The sequence below is a fragment of the Haliotis asinina genome, chromosome 14, assembly GCF_037392515.1.
Source record: "Haliotis asinina isolate JCU_RB_2024 chromosome 14, JCU_Hal_asi_v2, whole genome shotgun sequence".
NCBI classification, from domain to species: Eukaryota; Metazoa; Mollusca; class Gastropoda; order Lepetellida; family Haliotidae; genus Haliotis; species Haliotis asinina.
In genome coordinates, this window is record NC_090293.1 from 18,837,753 (window position 1) to 18,858,364 (window position 20,612).

The window sequence follows — 20,612 nt, forward strand, 5'->3', positions numbered from 1 at the left end:
TAAAGAGTAATAACAAAATCTAATGTCTGAATAAAGTCCACTTAGATATGCATGTAGACAAATAGGTTGTACTGTCTTTTTTCCAGATTTTCGCCAAATGGAACGATGTTGTTGGTTGTTTTGTTTGTCTTTTTCTTTAAAATAAAGAATAATTAGCGCTTCAGAAACGAGCACCACACTTCATAGCTTTACAAGGTAACGTCCTTTCACAGAACACTTAGTATTTAATAGATACTGCAGAAACAAGCACCACAGCTCATAACCATTCAAGGTAACTTCCTTTCGCGGCAGTATTGGACACCTGCCTAGCTATTCTCGAAACGTTCATAACCCTACGGACTTCTTAAGCCCCTTCAACATATTGACTACGTTTTGGGGCTACGAACGTTTCGAGAATAAGGTGCCAGTTTCGGAAACAAGCACCACGGTTCAGAAACATCATAGAACTGGGGAAAGACTTTCTCCAGTTCTATGATTATATGAAGGTGTGACGTAATGAACACCGGTTGACGTCATAATCCACTATTACCTGCTTTTGTGACGACACAATGCTACAGACACATTTAGCTACAATAACAGACACTCTTATCTTATGGGTAATATTACGAAATATTACCAATTTGGGTAAATAATTGAAATTTTGTCTAAGATATGAATTTTGTGGGGAATTTTCTTTTTACAAGTGTGACACGTTGACGGGTAACATGACTACCTAAATCTATTACTGCCCCTTCTAACAAGGGACATCACTCTAATCTCGGTAGTCTCACTTCCGGTTTATTAATGACTGGGAATGATTTCTTTCGGTGATGTTTGGAAACTGGCATTTCTTTTGAAAGAATTGAAGTTATGAGATCTCGTCTTTGAAAGATATGACTGACAGTAAGTATATCCATGCCTTTTTAACATTCCAACGTTATTTCTTCCTGTCAATCAACACCATGCTAATGTCTGACATCTGCATTTTAGACTGCAACTCTGCCAGTCGCACTAATCAATAACTATGAATATAATTTTAGGAAGTGTAGATTAGTCCCTCCATTTATAGATCATAGGGAATGTTCTCATGGTTGCATTTCATCACTAGGACTAGTGTCCTTTGTTTGGCGCTCATGAATCAACAAGTGCCTCACTTGAAGTTGTGCAAGCCAGAAGCCGAAGCTTAACTAATGAGTTAATCTAATTATTCAGCACCCTGCCACTCGACTATGCAATCAAAAATCATTAGCATTCGCCATTTTCTACTCAAAATGTAAACATTTTAATAGTTTGTCAGTTGCTTTGGATACATTCGTTAAATGAGTTGCCTTCCCTAACTCACCTCACAAGTGTAATTATAGGCATGGTAAACGGTTGAATAAACCTAAGAACTGTCATGGTTGTTTGGTTAGCAACTGCTGCCCCACCCTATGGATAATGAATCAAAGGCTGTCAGACGTAAATATTCTACCTAACTGTACAGATACATCTAAAGTGCTTGACAAGAAAGGGGGCCCAAGGACTAAGGATAGAGCTGAGAATAACCAGCGTTGAGGAGGCACAATCAGCAATCTGAGCTTATTAGTGGTATGCTATGCACACAAACTAATGAAGAAAGGCAGGACACAGTTTGTCATAAGAATAATATATTTAGGTCAGGTTTTTCAGTTTCTGTTATTACTTTGTAGCGACAACTTGTAGTTCAGTGAATACAGAAAGAATATGTCTAAAATGCATATCCACAGATTAATGCATTGGTTGAGCCTGTGTGATAAGCTAAAACTAGAAATCATGCTAGGACAAGTAAATTCAAAATGTTTTGGCACAGTCTGCATGTGAGAGCTCAGCTCTTGTTGCTATCGTTTACATGGTTACAAAATGTAAAAGTTGAGATTCCTCACATGGGTGAGCGAATATGCGTATCCCATTCTGGTATCCCCCTGCCATGGCATTGCAGGATTATTGCTTAAAGTGACTCACTCACTCACGCACGCACGCACGCACGCAAGCACTCACTCACGCACTCACTCACTCACTCACTCACTCACTCACTCACTCACTCACTCACACTCATGCATTAGCTCTCATCTACTAAGTCATCATTAACATGTCCTCTAAAAGAAATGAAGAGGGCAGTCTGCAGTCATGAATATAAAAAGTCATTGCATATAACATGTATAAGCTTTAGTAAATGTTTCTAGGTGATGAAAAGGAGGCTTTTGCAGCAGAAATTGAAAATCTACACTTCAGCATGTGAGTGAGTGAGTTTATTCCAGCTATATGGCTGCGGTCTGTAAATAATCGAGTCTGGACCAGACAATTCAGTGACCAACAACTGAGCATCTGCGCAAATGGGAACCGATGACATGTGTCAACCAAGTCAGCAAGCCTGACCACCCGATCCCGTTAGTGGCCTCTTACGACAAGCTGAGTCGCCTTTTATGGCAAGCATGGGTTGCTGAAGGCCTATTCTATCCCTGGACCTTCATGGATCCACTTCAGCATGTGCATGTGTTAATTACCATGCTCTCTGTGTAAGTGCGTATGAAATCTATCAAATACAACACTATTTCTTCACAATAGTTTTAAGGGTCACATTGCAAAAAATCAAACATAATTAAAACTCAGTTATCACTTATTCATACGTAAAATGCATTGGGGATTAAGAAAATACAAATAAACAAGACTATAAGTGTACATAATCACCAATCAAAAGGGCAATATTTTGTACAAGGGTTTGCTTCCCTCAAAACGAAGCAGTCATGATACTGAACCCAGTCAGAGCTGGGGGTTATGCACTCAAGTGTGATGAAGCTTTTTCACTGGCCACTGATTCATTTACCAATACACTTAACCTTCTCTTTGTTGATAGCTTATAAACCTGATAGGTATTAATTTCAAATTGCATGTGGTCACTGAGTGAAGTTGTGCATTGCATATTGTCATTAGCAGACAATCAGGCAGACACATACATAAATGTCAATTAACCAGGCATGACGTTTTCACTGTGACAGAGTCTACTTATCGAAATCGACATGTTTCTTTTTTATGGAGCGAGTAGATAATTTACTTGTTTGTGTACACAACCAAAGATTAGACTACTGCTCACGACCTCATACTCTGGGCAGGCATACTGTGTCAAGCTCTGCAAACCTATTCACTGTGCATGCATTGTGAGCACAGCATAGCTGAGACCACTTTTTCCCCCAGTGGTGGGGCAAAATTAGTGATTCGTTTGAACTCCGATTTAGCTGGCTTTTTTTTCACCTCTATAGGTTGAATTGGCATTTTGATGATTTGTTTCAGTAAGTGCATACCGAAAGGTATCAGAATCTGCAAAGTTGTATTTTACGTTGCATGTGACCAGTAAGAGATTTTGTCATTGAAACTGTGTTCAATACTGATAATCGTTACTAATTCTTCCATGGCAACTGAATTTTTAAGCCATCCCATCTTTCATTGTCAATAAATCAATCATCTTCATGAGTTCCTATTCATATTTTATAGGCTCTGTCCTTGTGCGGTACAGATGTAGGTCGGCAGCCCATACAGTTTGCAGACAGCTTTATAAATTATATATTAAGACAGCTATTGCTCGATTACATTGTGTAAGATACAGATATTTGAAACATTTCACAATTCCTGTGTTACTGAATGGATATTAGTATACTGTACACATATTTTCTGTATGATATATATATGTACTTGTAAACAAGGATGTAAGTGTATCTCTTGCAAATTTGAATGTGTGTTGCCACGTCTGTGTCTAGTAGAGCGAGTGAACAAAGTAGTTTTGTGCTGCTTCTTATGGCGTGTGGTCCTGTGCACAAACCTCAAGTTGAAGTGAGTTAAAGTTAAATAAGTTGAAGTTAAGCACCACAGAACTCGGATGGGTGGCCGATGGCTTGACTCCTGAGAGTTTCTTGGACTTCAGTCCTGCCCCACAATGAAGCACATAACACATATGGTCTCACCTTAAGCAAGTGAGTTTGTTCAAAATTGCCTCCTCTCACCCTGCAGAAAATGGGTACCCGGTGGAATAAGTCATGTAACCATTAACCTTCTAGCGCCTAAAAGGCAGCTTGGATTAATTGGGGTAATAATAATCAGGTTGTTTGGGCGCTTTGAGCATGCATTGTGCATGGAGCAATACGCATGATAAATGGATTCTCAACATTTATTATTATTATTAAATATTGGAGATATAGACACCAATAGTGTTGGGAATTGATTGAATTTTTATAATTGATTATTGGATTATCAAAATGATCAATCACTTTGATCGATCATAAAGTTTGTGTTTAACTTTCAGACAAACATGTTTGTAAATGAGATATGAATACACATTAAGACAACACTTGTTTTAAAGTTGTTTTGTTATGTTGTGTTTAGCAAACAACCACAAATGCATCATTAAATGTATGTTAGCATTTTAACACATTAAGCAGGAACTGTTGCTGTTTTCATTAAACTTTTCAACACAACCACAGTCAACCAGCAGCATTTTGCATTTTTCATTAAACCTTCATAAGAGCCACATAAAGGCAACATATGTCATATTTGGGATTTCACTTTCTTAGTAAAGTACAAATTCTAGTACTTTTTTCGGTTGAGTCCCATCCGGGATTCGAACCCGCACCCTCAGAGTCAGGGACCTAATCGCCAGCACACAAAGTCAGCCGCCTAGCCCGCTCAGCCACCGCGATCGTGTAATCACATAAAGGCAGTTATTGCTTTCTACTTTTTTCACACAACATTTAACAGTTTTTATCTAGTAGCATTAGTTGTAGTATACTCATACTGTTTAACAGATGAGGTGAGTGAGTGAGTGAGTTTAGTTTTACTCCGCACTCATATGTTTTCCAGCTATATGGCTGCGGTCTGTAAATATTTGAGTCTGGACCAGACAATGAAGTGACCAACAACATGAGCATCGATCTGCGCAAGTGGGAACCGATGACATGTGTCAACCAAGTCAGCGAGTCTGACCACCTGATCCCGTTAGTGGCCTCTTACGACAGGCATAGTCGCCTTTTATGGCAAGGATAGGTTGCTGAAGGCCTATTCTACCCCTGGACCTTCACAGGTCACAGAAGAGGTGACTACCAACAGTTTCAACTTGTTTTTAGGAACTTGTCTTTGTGGGTCTTTTTTAAGGAAAATCAACTTGTCCTCATTGTCTTCACACAGAGGTTACTCCCGTCATATCTTCGTACCAACCTCTGTTCTAATACGGCTCTTTCATGATGTGAGTGTTCAAGATTCGTGAGTGGTTGCCATCTGATTTTGTTGTGCAATCAGCGACGTTCTTTCAAAAGTAATCATTTGTAAGGCATGGGTAATTTTCGTATGGAAAACTAGAACCTCTTCCCCAGCATGAGGAGCAAATGCTTCTTCCAGACAGACCACATCCATGAAATGGCGATTCAATGGCGTCTCCATCGCCCTCGTTGACAACAAACATGTTAGCTATTAAACTTCAGCACATCAACACAAGTTGCTAACTTGCTTTGGTTAGTCAAGCTGGATGTAAGTCGATGTATCACACGTTCTAATTGGATAGAAAGAAGAGATATACTTCGAGTTTCGATTATTTGCCGCTAGGAGATTTTATGAGAACCAGCAAATATGGCCTTATTAGAACAGAGGTTCATAGGAAGATATGACAAGTAACCTCTGTAGGAAGAGAATGAGGCTTCAGCTGAGATCAGTTTTTGTTCACTAGTGATCCGTCCAAACAGGAAACATGCTCAGATAGCCGTGTAAACAGTGTAAATACACACTGACTTACATCATATAGATATGTAAATACATATTAACCAGTAATGATTGATCACAGATGTTATGATCAATTCCTTGATTGCTATTTTCTACCAATCAGTCTTTGATAAAAACGATTAATTGGATTGCCAATGAGATATCGTACCCATCTGGAGAATCAAACCTGAGTCTTTGGTGCGGTAAGGAAATGCCTTAACCTCTAAGTTACACCACTGCACAAAAGTCATGGTGAAATGCACTAGTTTAAGAAAATTTCCAAACTATAAACTCAACTTTACATTCCTGTATCAGCACCAAAATAATGATCAAAATAGAGTCCACACATTGTACCAAAGTTTCGCATATAATCTAAACTTGTTTCCCTCTATGTGATTTTATCATTAAATGTTTTAAATTATTTTTCTTTTTTGCTGGACACAAATGCAAGTATGAGTCACTTCAAGTTTGGTATCTATTATGACACATTTTGTACCCAGATCAAGGACCCCCTCCTTCGTACGATGAGGCACAGACATACCCTCAGTATGATGCCTCAGGACAGATGTCAAACTTGGGACCACCTCTTTCACAGACAGGCTCCATCTTCACCTACAACACCGATACAGCCACCCCGCCAGGTGCATACTCCTCCCAGCCAGCTGGACCACCTCCTATCACAGGAATACCCCCGAGACGACCAGGTGCCCCCCCTCCTGAGTATGTAGGGAGGGCCAAGCAGTACGCTGCAAAGACTCAAACCTACGGTGCACAGTTCGGAGGTTTTGCAGCTCCACCTGAGGCACAGTATGGATCTCCAGCTGCAGGGTACAGCGCAATGTCCACGACCTATGGACCAGGTCCCACAGCCCCTGTTGTAGCAGGATACCAGCCCTCAGGTCCATATGCCCACCCCACAAACGCCACAGCAAGCGGGGTGGTGTACAACCCCTCACAGGGCACTGTACAGACAGTGATGCCTGCTGGATATAACACTACCCCTCTGGTAAGTAAATATGTAAGTTGGGAAATTATTGAAAGCTTGAAATTGTAATTTTGAAACTGAAATATTAACAGCATGCCATTGCCCTTGATCCCATCAATATTCATCCTAGATATCTTCAGGATATACACTCCAACATATCTCCACTATACACTGGATGCATCTACGGTTCAGCCCGATAATTTTATTACTTCCCTTTGCTGGCTTTTTATCCAGTCAGGTGTCTTCGGTGGGAACTTGAGTGTACTAATCACAACTCACTTTCGCTTTTTATCCCCCCTTCATGTAATCCGGGGGTGGGATTTAGTCGATGCCTTGTCCGACCGTCAGAGTTTTGGCATTTTTATTTTTTTGTGTTTTTCCATGGAACATTTTGGTGTTAGTCTAAGGAGGGGGTAAGGCTTCGTTTCTGGAGCAGAACTCAAAAACAGTTCAATATTTTTCTGAAAAACCTGGTAGATATATCAATCAGACCCTAAAGTGGTGCCTTTTGCTATTTACAGGTTTTTGTGATTTATTATTTTCTTGGATTCCATGGAAACGTTTCAGACTTAGTTACAAAATGGAGGGATGGACTTTGTTTCCGGAGCAGAACTCAAAAACTGCTCAATATTTTTCTGCAAAACTTGGCAGAATACAAAGGCAGAATACAAAGTCATACCTTTTACTGTTTATAAAGTTTCGGCATATTTATTTTTCCTGGTTTCCATGGAAACAGTTATCAAAATGGACTGATGGGCTTCGTTACCAAAAAGACAGTAAGTAACTGTCAGATGATTTGTCCTTTCAAATATGTGGGGGCCGGGGGGATATGTCATCTTCTGATGACTCTTTTGATCAGACTCACTCATTTGATCAGAAAATTGAGTCTCGTTTGTCATCCATTGGCTCTGTTAAGTGCTTATCAAATGATTATGAAGACAAAGGAGTGAGAGATTAGAATTTATGCTAGGGTTACTCACATGGGTTTAGTAATTGTTTAGTTTCATCATTTACACTTTTGTAGAATCTGTATTTTCATAACAGAAACCATCCTTTAGAAATGATCTATTACAAGAGATCTTATTTTTCTGTTTGTTTAAAAAGAAATGTTTTTCAGTGAATGACATAAGAAAACCGTTGGGAACAACTACCAAAATGTCACTCGGTGTTTCACAGTCAGATTTCTTTACTTGTCTGAGGAATCAATAATCATCATAAGAGTCATGATAAATATGTAGACAAAATGTTATTGCTATTTGGTCAGAACCCTAGACACCAACATTTTATGCCATCTTCACAATGACTCGAAAATGTCTCTTAGAATTTCGTAGCGAGGTATTGCCATTTTTCTGATAATATTACTACAGACAGTCATCAGTATAACGGTTTGCTTGCCAGCTATATGACACCTACAGTATAGTCCCTAACAGTAAATGATGTGCCTACATCGGTGTAGGTAATCTCTACAAATTCCCCGTGAAGGAAACAAAAGTCATGTGACCAGGTTACAAGACACTGTTATGAGTTATCAGTGTACAGTAGCTCCTATATCATCCCAGTTGGTGCATATATGTGCATAGTGAAGGGGAACTTGTCATACTTAACATGTTTTTGTTGTCCAACCTCCATCCCGTTTCACAAAGCTCTCGCAAGCCAAAGATCTAGAAACTTTACTCATAGTGTTTTACGTCCTATGTTACATTATGGTAGAGTTACCTGAGGGTGTCGGGGTGACTATTAGTATCTGAATGTCCTTTCGCCTAATCATGTAGAATCACAAGGTCCTAGTTTATGTCACTTCAGAGGAATTGCCATTCCCCCGAGAAAAGTGAATCCATAAAATTACTTGGTCAATGCACTTTCCCAGTACATTGACCTTTCCTAACTTGACTTTAAATTTTCCTTAAATATTTGTCAAATGTATTTTACAATTTTCAACTCTAAATGTCCTGGTTATAGTAGGTACAAATGAAAAAAGTTGCAAGAACTTAGGTTTACAAGGGCTTTGTGAAATGGGACCCTGTTCTCGTTCTATACCTGCATGTACACAATGTGTTAGACCCATGCTTACTGTCCCTTACCTTCTGTCTCTGTGAACCCAATGAGTTTATCCCGTAATTTTGTCCATAGAGTGATGCAGGTTTTCTCCTGCACGTTGAGTGACCTCTTTGATTTTGTTTTTAAATTTGTAAAATCACTTGTTAACAGAATTTGGATTTTCAGATTGTTCAAGGTCATGGGTTGGAAAACATTCATGAGAATTTAGATTCTTGAAAGGCAGGTGATAAGAATTAATCAGCAGTTGCAGGACCAACATTACCATAGTTAGTCAATGATGTACTACTTACAGTGTTCTTTGCTTCCACAGGCATATGACCATAGAACTGTGAACCACCCTGAAGCACGGAGGCATCGAAAGATCGCCCTCATTGTCATCTGCCTCATCATTCTGTTTATAGTTCTCACCACCACCTTCTTCGGAATCTTCCTCTAGTCTGTACTGCTGGCAAGGCCAACTAAAAATATGTGTATTTCTGGTTTCTGTTAACTGTAGTTTATGCCTCTGACCATAAACTGTTTCACCCTTGAGTTGGACCATAGCTTTTATCGCTGTCTTTGTATTTAATGTGAGTTTGTTGTGCTTCTAGTCGTTATCTACATTTGTAAACTGGGATTACATAGTGCAGCTGGTTGAATTTCTAAGAAATATTTATCAATAAATAAATACATATAATTTTAATATTTTATAAATATAGTTTTGGTACAAGCTGAAATAAGAAACACATGGTTTTGAGGGGAATGTATATGTTATTTCATAATTTGTTGCAGAAGGAAATAAATGAATGTTATTTTACTGTCACAGGGCTCAATATTTAGCTGTTTAGTTGTGCCCTGTGAAGAAAGTTGTGCCCTGTGAATAAAGTTGTGCCCTATGAATAATTGAATGTATGAGTGCAACAAGAAGAATACTTTACGTAATTCAAAACTAGCATGTTGTTGGGAAAGGTTTATAATTTTTCTTGCATTTGATGTCATTCAGTGGTCACAAATATGATGTCACTTACGTGTAACAGTTTTCATTGGATGGCCATTATGAAGTTACTGTCGTGAACTTGGCCAATAAACTTAAACTGCCCCATCTTCAAATCACTGACTGCCATTTCAGGACAAGCTGTTCAAGTTGTAATTTGAAAATATTAGAAAGTAGACAAAAGATATTCATAGTAACTTTTTCATTATACTTTAATAGTGACATATCAGTATAGATTTTTATGCTATTCTCATAGAGGAAGTCAACCATCCCACTTAAGTGAAAGTGGTTTAATTGACTTTGTCATCATGTGATCACTGGCCCTGATGTTATTATATGTTGTTATAATAAAGTCATGTTAATATCCTGTTCTTGTATAATAATATTTATTGATAAAACTGTCATTCCTTCATCTACCTTGTAAAAATCTTGCTGTAAAGTCATACAGTACCATACAATCATGATTAACATCTGTGTGAAATAGTCATGACTAACATCTTGACCAAAGCACTGTTCCCAGCTATACTTTAGAGTGTTGGTACAAGAGCTGTTCCCAACTATACTTTAGAGTGTTGGTCCAAGAGCTGTTCCCAGCTATACTTTAGAGTGTTGGTACAAGAGCTGTTCCCAGCTATACTTCATGCTGTTAGTCCAAGGGCTATTCTCAATTATACATTAGTGTTGGTCCAAGAGCTATTCTCAACTATACTTTTAGACTGTTGGTGCAAGAACTGTTCCCAACTGTACTTTAGAGTGTTGGTCTAAGAGCTGTTCCCAACTATACTTTAGAGTGTTGGTCCAAGTGCTGTTCCCAACTATACTTTAGAGTGTTGGCCCAAGTGCTGTTCCCATAAATACTTCAGGCTTCTTTGAGAGGCATCGTAGAAGTTGTATAGCTGAAGGAAAAACAAGCTGTATGAATAGTCAGCTTGTTTATTTACTGGTCATTATCAACCCTTCGTCTGCATGTTCATCTGTCTGTAATCATTTGGTTTTAGGAGCATAACTAAGAAACCATTCAATATTTTTACACCAAAAGTAGTAGATATAATAAACTGAACCTATGTTTGTACCTTTTGCTATATACAGATTTATGGCATTTTCATTTTTGTTTTGTTTTGCATTTCAATTTGGTTTTCGTCTAATGGGAGAGGTGGGCTTCGTTTCCGGAGCATAGCTCAAATACCGTTCAAAAATTTTTCTATTTACAGTTTTTGTTGATTTATCAATTTGTGGGTTTCCATGGAAACGTATCAGACTTGGTCTCAAAATGGAGAGGTGTGTTTCATTTCTGGAGCACAACTCGAAATCTTCATTATTTTTCAGCAAAATTTGACATATATGTGAGGCAGACCTCAAAGTGGTGCCTTTTGGTATTTACACATTTTTGTGATTTATCATTTTCTCGGTTTCCATGGAAATGTTTTGGACTTTGTTTCAAAATGGAGGGATGGGCTTCATTTTGGGAGCACAACTCATAAATCTTTCATCAAAACTTGGCAGATATTTAAGGCAGACCACAAAGTGGTGTCTTTTGCTATTTCCAAAGTTTTTGCATTTTTATTTCTCCTGGTTTCCATGGAGACAATTCGGACTTTGTCTCAAAATGGAGGGATGGGCTTTGTTTCTGGAGCAGAACTCAAAAACCTCTTAATATCTTTCTGCAAAACCTGGCAGATATGTGAGGCAGACCCTAGAGTGGTGCCTTTTGCTATTTGCAAGTATTTTTGTCTATTTGCTATTTGCAAGTGTTTTAGGTTTTTTTTCCCGGTTTCCATGGAAACAATTCGGACTTTGTCTCAAAAGGGAGGAATGGGCTCCATTTCCTGAGCCCAACTCAAAAACCATTTGATATTTTTCAACAAAACTTGGCAGATATATGAGGCAGATCTTGAAGTGGTGTCTTTTGCTGTTTACTGATATTTGACATATATATTTTTCATGATTTCCATGAAAACGATTTGAGCTTAGTCCAAAAATAGATCTAGTAACTGTCAAATGATATTTTGTTTTTACTTTTGTGGGGGCCAGAGGGATATGTCATCTTCTGTTGACTCTTGTTTAAGGTAGACTCTGCTCCCAAAATCTATGTCCCCTCTTCAGTTTATGTCCAGACATTGTAAAATGTGAAACCATAACAGTGTCTTGATAAACCAGGGCAAACATACATACTGCTGAGACCCCATCAGATGCAAGTTATTTTTGTTACTACCCCTGTGTTATGACAATGGAGTTAAGACTAAGATTGTAGTACATTGATGGAATGTACAACCAGGTAGCTGAGCTCAGTACCCCATTAATTACTGCCATGAGTCCTGACATCTTTGTTTGTTTTCTTCCTAAATTTTGCAAATATGTGCCAATTTCTGACAAAAGACAAAGGACAGATGAGTCACTGTCACCTTTGTTTGGACAAATATTGAATATGGAGGGTATGACTGACGATTGCATTGTTGGAAACACTTTTGTTATTGCGATCTCAGTAGCATTGGTTTTGCTTGCAATATGCACCTTATCGCCAACACACAAGGTCAGCCACCTGGCCCGCTCAGCCACCATGAATTCAACAGAAATGGAAGTCAGCCGAAAGCTATGATTACGCAATGCCATTTAGAAAGCGGTCAGATGTAACATATGTCGTATTTCTGTGCTGGTGACGCTAAGGTGCGGGTTTGAATCCCGGATGGAACTCAACCAAAGAGGTACAAGAATTTGCACTTTGCTAAGAAAGAGTTATCCCAAATTTGACATTTGTTACATTTTACCACTTTCTAAATGGCTTTTTGTAATCATTCGTTCTTTTTGTATCTTTTTTCTTCATTGTTGAATGAAAAGAGAATCTTACCGTCATTCCTTCTGATATCAAATACATCAAAGCATCATAAAATCATGTGTTGAAAGTAATCAGTTTATAGACACATCCTCTCTCGCAATTATTGTTACTAATTGCAGAATCGTGCTGTATCCAGAGATGTACATTTTTCATTGAAAACTAATGAAGAATTATTTGGGATGAAAAATAGAATCTCACCCTCGTGTCTACTGATGTCAATTATATCAACACTCGTTAGTAAAGGTAACCAACTTGGTAAGCCTCATATATTTCTTACTTTATCACCTTGTGTTGATATATTTGATATCAGTAGACACTTGGTTGAGATTCTCTGTTTACCGTTTATGTGCTATCTTATGTTTTTAAAGCAGATGAGCTTCTGTACTCATATTACTTTTGTTCAGTTTGTATATTGTGCTCTCCTTCACGTGACAAAGGACTAAAACATTTATCATGGAATTGTGCAACTGACAGTCCCAAGAAATTTGTGAGGGTCAAACCAACATCCAAACAAGTCGTATGTTTGTGACATTTCCAACGGATGCCCCCATGGCCCCACAATATCATTGATGACAGTTTTCTGCTGATTTTATTTCAAATTTATCGAGTCTGTACCCCCTTAAGCCCCCCAGTTGATAAAACCACCCTAACATTTCAGCTGAAATGAGATTTTCTTGTTGTCATCCCTGCATATTGAGAGACAAATCAAATACTGATGGCAGTAAATTTTGAAGTTACTGTGCTCTATAAAATGAAGTGTCTAGACCATTTCTTTTTCTATCTGCAGGCTTATGGGAAAAGAACTGAAAATGGATTCTTGCGGAACAGGACATGTGTTCGTATAATTTATGGATGTTCAGCTTGTGGACTTCTATGTTTTATCATTTTGTTTTATAAATTTTGTCAGTTATTGGCCTCATGAACAATAATCGTGATTTGGGCAGTATCAACATGAACAAGTGAAGCAATTGTGTTTCATAATCAAAGAGCCTTCAGGTGTTCTCAAGTATCTGAATCAGTATGTTTAGTATAAGGTTATGACAATGACCCCTTTACTTCATATGAATTTGGAAGCTAAACTAATATTTCCACTGATATTACTTGATGCAAGAATTGTATGAACCTTTTGGGTTTGGATCATGCTTTGGTCAGGTATCTTCTGCAGACATTATTTATATCTTTCTGTACAACTGTTATTTAAGAAACTTACGGGCCATGAACTACTTGTGTGTTAAGTATGTGTAATTGCCTCACAAATTACAGGTACAAACAATATCATATAGAACCACTTATCTGACTGTGCAGTGATTATTTTCTTTGTGTATGAACTTTGAGAACAGGCTCAGTGAAAAGGATTCGTTACATCTCTTCTTCTCATAGTGTACAAGATGGGAACTGAATTTCACAGCTGCTGTTTATTATAGAGAACTGTTAGTGCTTGTTTTACTATATAAAAAATCGGCCAATTAATGTTTGCCCTTAGTACAGAGGGCAAACATTAATTTAATGTGACGTATTATAATATCTAGGACAAGGTAGACAAGTGGTACTTGGCCATGAAGAATAATCTCCCTTTAGTTGGTATAGGTCCTCTCACCAGTGCAGGCCGTTGTTTTTGTACATTGTGTAAATAAATGTCTGTGTTATATATCTGAAGTTCTGCCATGTTGTACAATTTGGGGATACATATATGGCATTTTACTCTGTAGTCATGTCATGTCTAGCAGAATGGATTAACGATACACATACTTGCTGATGACAATAATATTGTTTGGTACCTGTTGTGTTTTTGTTGTACCTGTTGTTATCATTAGTGTTCACAGTGTTTTGTCACAAAGTGACCAGCCTTATTCAGCCAGTGGCCTGTATTCTAACAGATGATATGATGGGATTGCAGATGATAGATACAGGTGAAGAAATCTTTCAAAATTTCTCACTACACCACAGGACCAGTGAGTGGGCAATAATTAGTGGTCTTGTCTGTACTTCTCTGGTCCCTAATAATGCTTGCAGATTTACTTTACTGTCAATACTATTTCTATGGCCACTGCAAGCATATGATTTAGTGCTCCTGGTGAATTTTTACTAGTCAGGGTCCAGCATGAATTACTCACACTACAGACACTATGGGAGTGATGTATTTCATTGGACAGGGCAGTAGAGCCAGATACCAATCACCAATATGTCCCAACACAACTTCGAAACATCAGTGTCTGTCAGTTCTTCAGTTTCTTAAGTTGATGATATTTCTGTTTACAAGTGAATCATAGCCATGAATGTATTTTTTTCTTAATTTTCAATATTTTTATTTTTGACTCTTCATACATCCAAGTCATACTTTACATAACCGACAGGTACAGACACAATTCACAATTCACAAAAGTCGATTTACAGGTGATCGTACATTCAGGGTTAAATGAATAGGTACATGAGAATATAACAGCAGTACTATATATATAGCACAAGATTAACAGAACAGATTGGGACATAACGGCCAAAATTTTGTGAAACTGTCATATTTTCAGTTTGAGTATGCATTAAAATGTTCAGCATTGTATTGTAATCTTCATGTCTTCTATAATGTGTTATTCAAATTTCATTTCTTTCATTTGTTTCTGAAACTGAAACCAAGAGGTTGCCCATTGTAGTGCAAATGTATACAGGCAAGACGCCATTATGAATGTTGGCTGTTTGTAGCTGACTGAGATATACAAGAAAGTCTGATGAAGCCTGTTTAGGAGCAGTTTCTGTTGGTTTTGACATGCTTTTTACACCAATATAATATTGGACAGTAAGTGTCAGGATAAAACAGTGGTTTAATTCAGTGTCAAGGGCCTTGTACAGAGAGATACAACAATGTATAGTTACCCCAATAGAATTGTAGAATTTGATAGTGAGAGACATAGCTACAGGAGGATCAGAGGTACAGTATGTTGGCTACACTCCATACTATGTTGTTGCACCAGCCAAGACTCTGTGGCAAGTGTCTGGAGTGCTGATACGAAGCTCCCAGGTGATCTGAACAGTCTGTGCTCTCAGATGCTTCACTAGAAGATCAAGATGGCATTTGTACCTAACCCTATGAGAAGATTGCATCAAAAGGGGTTTCTGTCATGATGCTGGTCTGTTACTTCAACAGTGATCGAAAGAATGCAAGGTCACATTGTTGTATCAATTCTGTCAACAAAGGCAAGTGCCAGCTTGTTTTTTGTTATTTTTCTAATAATTAGGGAAGAACTGTTGATGACTTTTCTTAAGCATATATTTCAAGAGGCTGTGATACATTTCCAAATGTATTGTCAGGATGTAATCGAGTGTTGGTGTGGGACTTGGAGGAAGCTTGTGTGGTTTCCATGGCGACAATCCCAACTGGATGCATGTTATGCAGTATTATATTGTGGTACAACTAGATATCAGTTTAGGAGTAGTTGAGAATGATGCTAGTCAACTTGTTATTTTCTTTAATGGCATAAACAACCTAGTCGATTTTCCTTAACATTTTAGCCACTTGTTGTAGTTTACAAGTCAGTGTAGTGCCCTCATTGCCTGGGCACCCAACCTTATTCAGGCAGCCAGTCTAGGTCCAACAAGTTTCCAGTTACGATTCATTTTTGGAGCTCAGGAAAATAGTATTTTGCTGCACATGTAAAAGTATATGGTTGTGCATCCACTGACATTGATAGAGAGTTTATTCATTCATATAAACAGGATGACACAAGTACAATAGTGACTTGTAGTGTTATCAGGGAGTTATAGTGAATATTGTCATTTACCAAAGGTCAGCCATGTCTGATTAATGCTCATATTGTACTGATCCTTGTAGTTCTTGGACTTGTGGAGCGGTGGGGGTAGCCTAGTGGTTAAAGTGGCTGCTCTTCTTGCCGTAGACCCAGGTTTGATTCCCGACATGGGTACAACATGTGAAGCCCATATCTGGTGTGCCCTGCTGTCGTAATCTGGGAATATTACTAAAAGCAACGTGAAACTAAAGTCACTCACTTACTCACTCACTCACTCACTGTTATGCTTGCCGATGATGGTCATGTAGTCATGTGTGCTGGGAGATGAAATGAGGGCAGGGGAAGTGCTCAGGCAACATTGTATGTGGGAGGAAGTACTAGGGGCTACTGGATTCTAAAGGGTTGACGGTGGCATGTTCTGACTTCACTTGTACAATATCAATAGATACAAGTCTTCAAATGAAGTATGGAAGGCTTTCCTTAATTTTTAATTGAGCTTTGCTTTGTGCTATTACCATAGTGTCCCTGACCCGATAATTTTGCTGCTATAGTGAAGTTGGCTTTCACAGTTTCAATTGAAGGGAAAAAAAATCGCTTCTTTCCATGGCAGTGTCCTTGCACCGTAGTTTAGCAAATGAATGTGACATTACAATGGCTGTTGTTGATGACAGTTGGTTCACTGGGAAAATGGTGACTTCCTACTTCCATCCCAACTAGACATGAAGTTGGAGCTGTATTGACTTATTGCAGTATTTTATACTATTCAAAAGAAGCACAACCTGATTCTTTCACATAACTATGACCGTTATGACTGGTTAACTAAAGCAGTCTGAAAGAATTGGGGACTCTTAATTCTTTTGAGTAGTATGCACTATTTTGATGATCATGGTGTTTCTAGTTGTCATAAGATTGTGCAGTATTTTTTCGTGTATATTAAGGTAATAGTAGTGTTTTTATCTTTTTTTCTGAATCATGCTTTGATGAAGATATTGCATTTTATTGATGGCTGTGTTTCTTTTTTCACAGTTCTTGCCTTTTTTACAATTTACTTTACTCAACCATTAGGCTCCGTATTGTGCAACCATCCAGGAGATCATGTATAGATTATTTTTAGGATTAGATCTGATACCCCAGAGAGTATGTACTTATTACTCGTGTGTTGTAAAATGAAATGTACAGTCTAATTGTTTGTGAGCTCGTGAACCATTATATCACTGTTTAGTCCCTTTTTTGTAATTCCCTGTTTTGACTTGTACATATTTGAATAATTGTCTTGCCTCTGCATGTATTTGTAACATGGGCGACTTTTAGGGCAGGATATGCTGAATGTTTTTGTTAACACCAGTCGTCATCGCTGTCTGTAAGTGATGACTAAACAAATCATTATGATATATATTGACTTGTCATCACTTTGAGCATTGCCTTTGTGTGGTGGAAGTCAGCGTTATATAAATAATCTGAGTATGTTTTACAGATTAAACATAATATGCTGTTATTGTTATCTATTTGCTAGTGATGAATAAACAAATCCTTATGATATATGAGTTTGAACTGTACATTGCACTCAGCTCTAACAATGCAACACTGCAGAGATTTCTATGATGAATGATGGACGTTTGTTTGGTGCTTTCATGATGATTAAAATCACATCCTAACATCAAATTGTTCTGTTAACAAGGTACTGTTCTTGTTGAACTGTAGCCCTTTCACTGGATATCACTGCTTCTTTTTGTAGGCTTGCCATGCTTATGCCTGGAATTGTATGGTTGAAGAACCATGTAGGAAAGTCATTGTCAGTACTTCCATGGAGTCCTTCTCTCTGCTTTCCTTCATCACCTGTGCTTATGTCATCAATACTTCATAACCTCATACAAACCACTTCATTCATCTCCTATGTGTACATCGACAGGTAGCCTTGAGGCTAAAATGTTCGCTTATCACACCAAAGACCAGGGTTCATTCCCCACACTGGTACAAAGTGTGAAGCACATTTGTGTTCCCCACCAAGATGGAATTTTGCTGGAATATTGCTAAAAGCGAAATAGAAATTAAAAAAAACTCACTCACTCACTCTGATGTATACAACATGGGTGCTTCACTGTTTTAAGGACACTGTTTTTCTTTATCTGTGTAATACGAGTTGTAGTGTTTCAGTTTTTGTGATTTCCAGTAACCGATGCTTATCTCAAGTGGTGACTAACAGGATCGAATGGTCAGACTCGCTGACACGTCATCGGTTCCCATTTATGCAGATTGATGCTCATGCTGTTGACCCCTGGATTGTCTGGTCCAGACGTGATTATTTACAGACTGCTGCCATATAGCTGGAATATTGCGTAGTCTGAACTCACTCACTGACCTACTGGCTAAGTATCATGGCTTTTTATCATATCATCTTCATTCTGACATATTCACAGGTGATGGAGGAATCCAGATATATGAAATATTGATCATAAACCAACACTGATATTTGCAAAGTCAGTATTAAGTTTTTCATATTTGAAGGTTGCTATAATGAATATGGCACTTGTGAATGCCAACTTCAACTGAAATATGCAAGCACTGAATCTCATATTGGATCTCATATTGGAATCTGTGTAGATGAATTAAAACCTACACATCTGGAATATGTCATGTTAGAAGTAAATCTTGAAATGACTGTGAAAATGTAAATTTTCGGAGGATATTATGAAGGCCTTGTAGATGACTGAGTCTTCCGTACAGGGGTGGAAATAACCCATTGCCCGTTATCCCAGTCCAGTGTTTTAGTCTCTCGGACAAGCCGATTTGTATATCATGTTGTATCGGTGTCCAATTGCCTTTCCAAAATTAATTATGGTGTTTATTTAAACAATCAACAAGAAAACTGACTGGTATAGTGGAAGAATTATCAGGGCAGGTGATTTTACACGTGGCACTGTACTGGATTACACTACAAATTTTTAAGCTATTTCCACCCCTGATATGCTCAATATGATGTATCTTGTCCATTGTGATAGTAATGAAGGGCCATCTTGTTACTGTTACTGGCTCTATTGTAGTCGATATTGTATTAGCACTGCAGAGTTGAAACACGGGTTGTTGTCGCTGGTGTTGTAGAGACGATGTACTGCATGGTTGTCACGTCATGTCTTCGACTTTGTACTGTTAAAGTCCTTAACAAAATATATTGATGTGCATTCACAAATATTATAATGGCGCTGTTGTTATAATGCAATTAAGTAGAAGATGGTTTTCTGATTGTGGTTTTAGATTTTTAGGTTTTCAAGCATTTCAGCAGGGACTGGTGATCAAGCATTTCAGCAGGGATTGGAGTGTGTTGAGGTTGAAGACTGTCATTTCTATATGAACATATGTTAGAGATATAATCCCAGTGTCAGTGTCCAGCCTTGAGGTAGATGTTATGTACTAGAGAGGAAACTTGGCATCAGAAAAGTTGCTGAGTCTGCCTTTTTGTCATTACGACACTGTCACATCAATGTTTATGAAATGTTGCAACATGATGTAGAATGAAAGAAATTCAATTGAAATTTCAACAGTCTTATTGAGTAGTTCAAAATGTTTGAGCTTCATTAGGAAAGGAGATATAATTAAATATGCCTTCAAGTTATGGTAGTCAAAAGGAAATATGACTTCTTCGGGTTAATTATTTCTGAATTTCTACCAAACAGTTGCTTAAAGGATCAAAAAGTATTTTGCAACAGATTTGTTAAAAACAAAGTTATGGCAGTGATTTGTGCATATTCAGCTCATTGTACTGCAAAGATTGTGATGGAATTTGGTCCATTTTGCTCAGAGTCCTGAGACTGAGGAATGACCTCTGACCTATCTTACAACATCGTCTGTCATTTTTTATTTTATTCATGCTAATAAACTGTTGTTACTTTGTTGAAACATGTTTGTCTTCTCTTTCCAAAGACAAAGGTTCTAATGCTGTATGTCAGCATGTCACAAATGGAATATCTTGTGTAGTCTTACCCAGGAAAATTGCCTTGAAGAGATTAATGGATGCAAGAACATTCATTTTCACATGCAGGAAGGTAAACTGAGGTGAAATGACACTAAACTTCCTGATCAAGTGGATTGCACTTCATAGATCACTCATCACACCGAAGACTCAGGTTTGATTCCCTACATCAGTACAATGAGTTCCAGCCATGATGTTGTTAGAATATAAGACCATGGGGATTGAACCACAGGCCTGTCTCTTCCTGGCAAACACTTCTCCAATTACACCAAGGAGGTTCTGCTCACATACATGGAACAAGTACTGTATATTACGTGGCA

At 38.1% G+C, this 20,612-nt stretch overlaps 1 protein-coding gene across 2 annotated transcripts; it reads left to right on the forward strand.

Annotated features, from left to right (window-relative positions):
- Positions 1 to 790: 790 nt before the first annotated feature.
- On the forward strand, positions 791 to 13,951 carry LOC137261770 (galectin-3-like). Of its 2 annotated transcripts, none has more exons than XM_067799552.1 (3): positions 791 to 882; positions 6,237 to 6,742; positions 13,373 to 13,951. In XM_067799552.1, the coding sequence occupies exons 1-3, from the start codon at positions 873 to 875 to the stop codon at positions 13,505 to 13,507; spliced, it is 651 nt and encodes a 216-aa protein (XP_067655653.1). In that variant the 5' UTR covers positions 791 to 872; the 3' UTR covers positions 13,508 to 13,951. The 2 variants fall into 2 exon arrangements, with proteins under 2 accessions (XP_067655653.1, XP_067655654.1); XM_067799553.1 differs by lacking the exon at positions 13,373 to 13,951 and adding an exon at positions 9,090 to 9,326.
- The last annotated feature ends 6,661 nt before the right edge of the window (positions 13,952 to 20,612 follow it).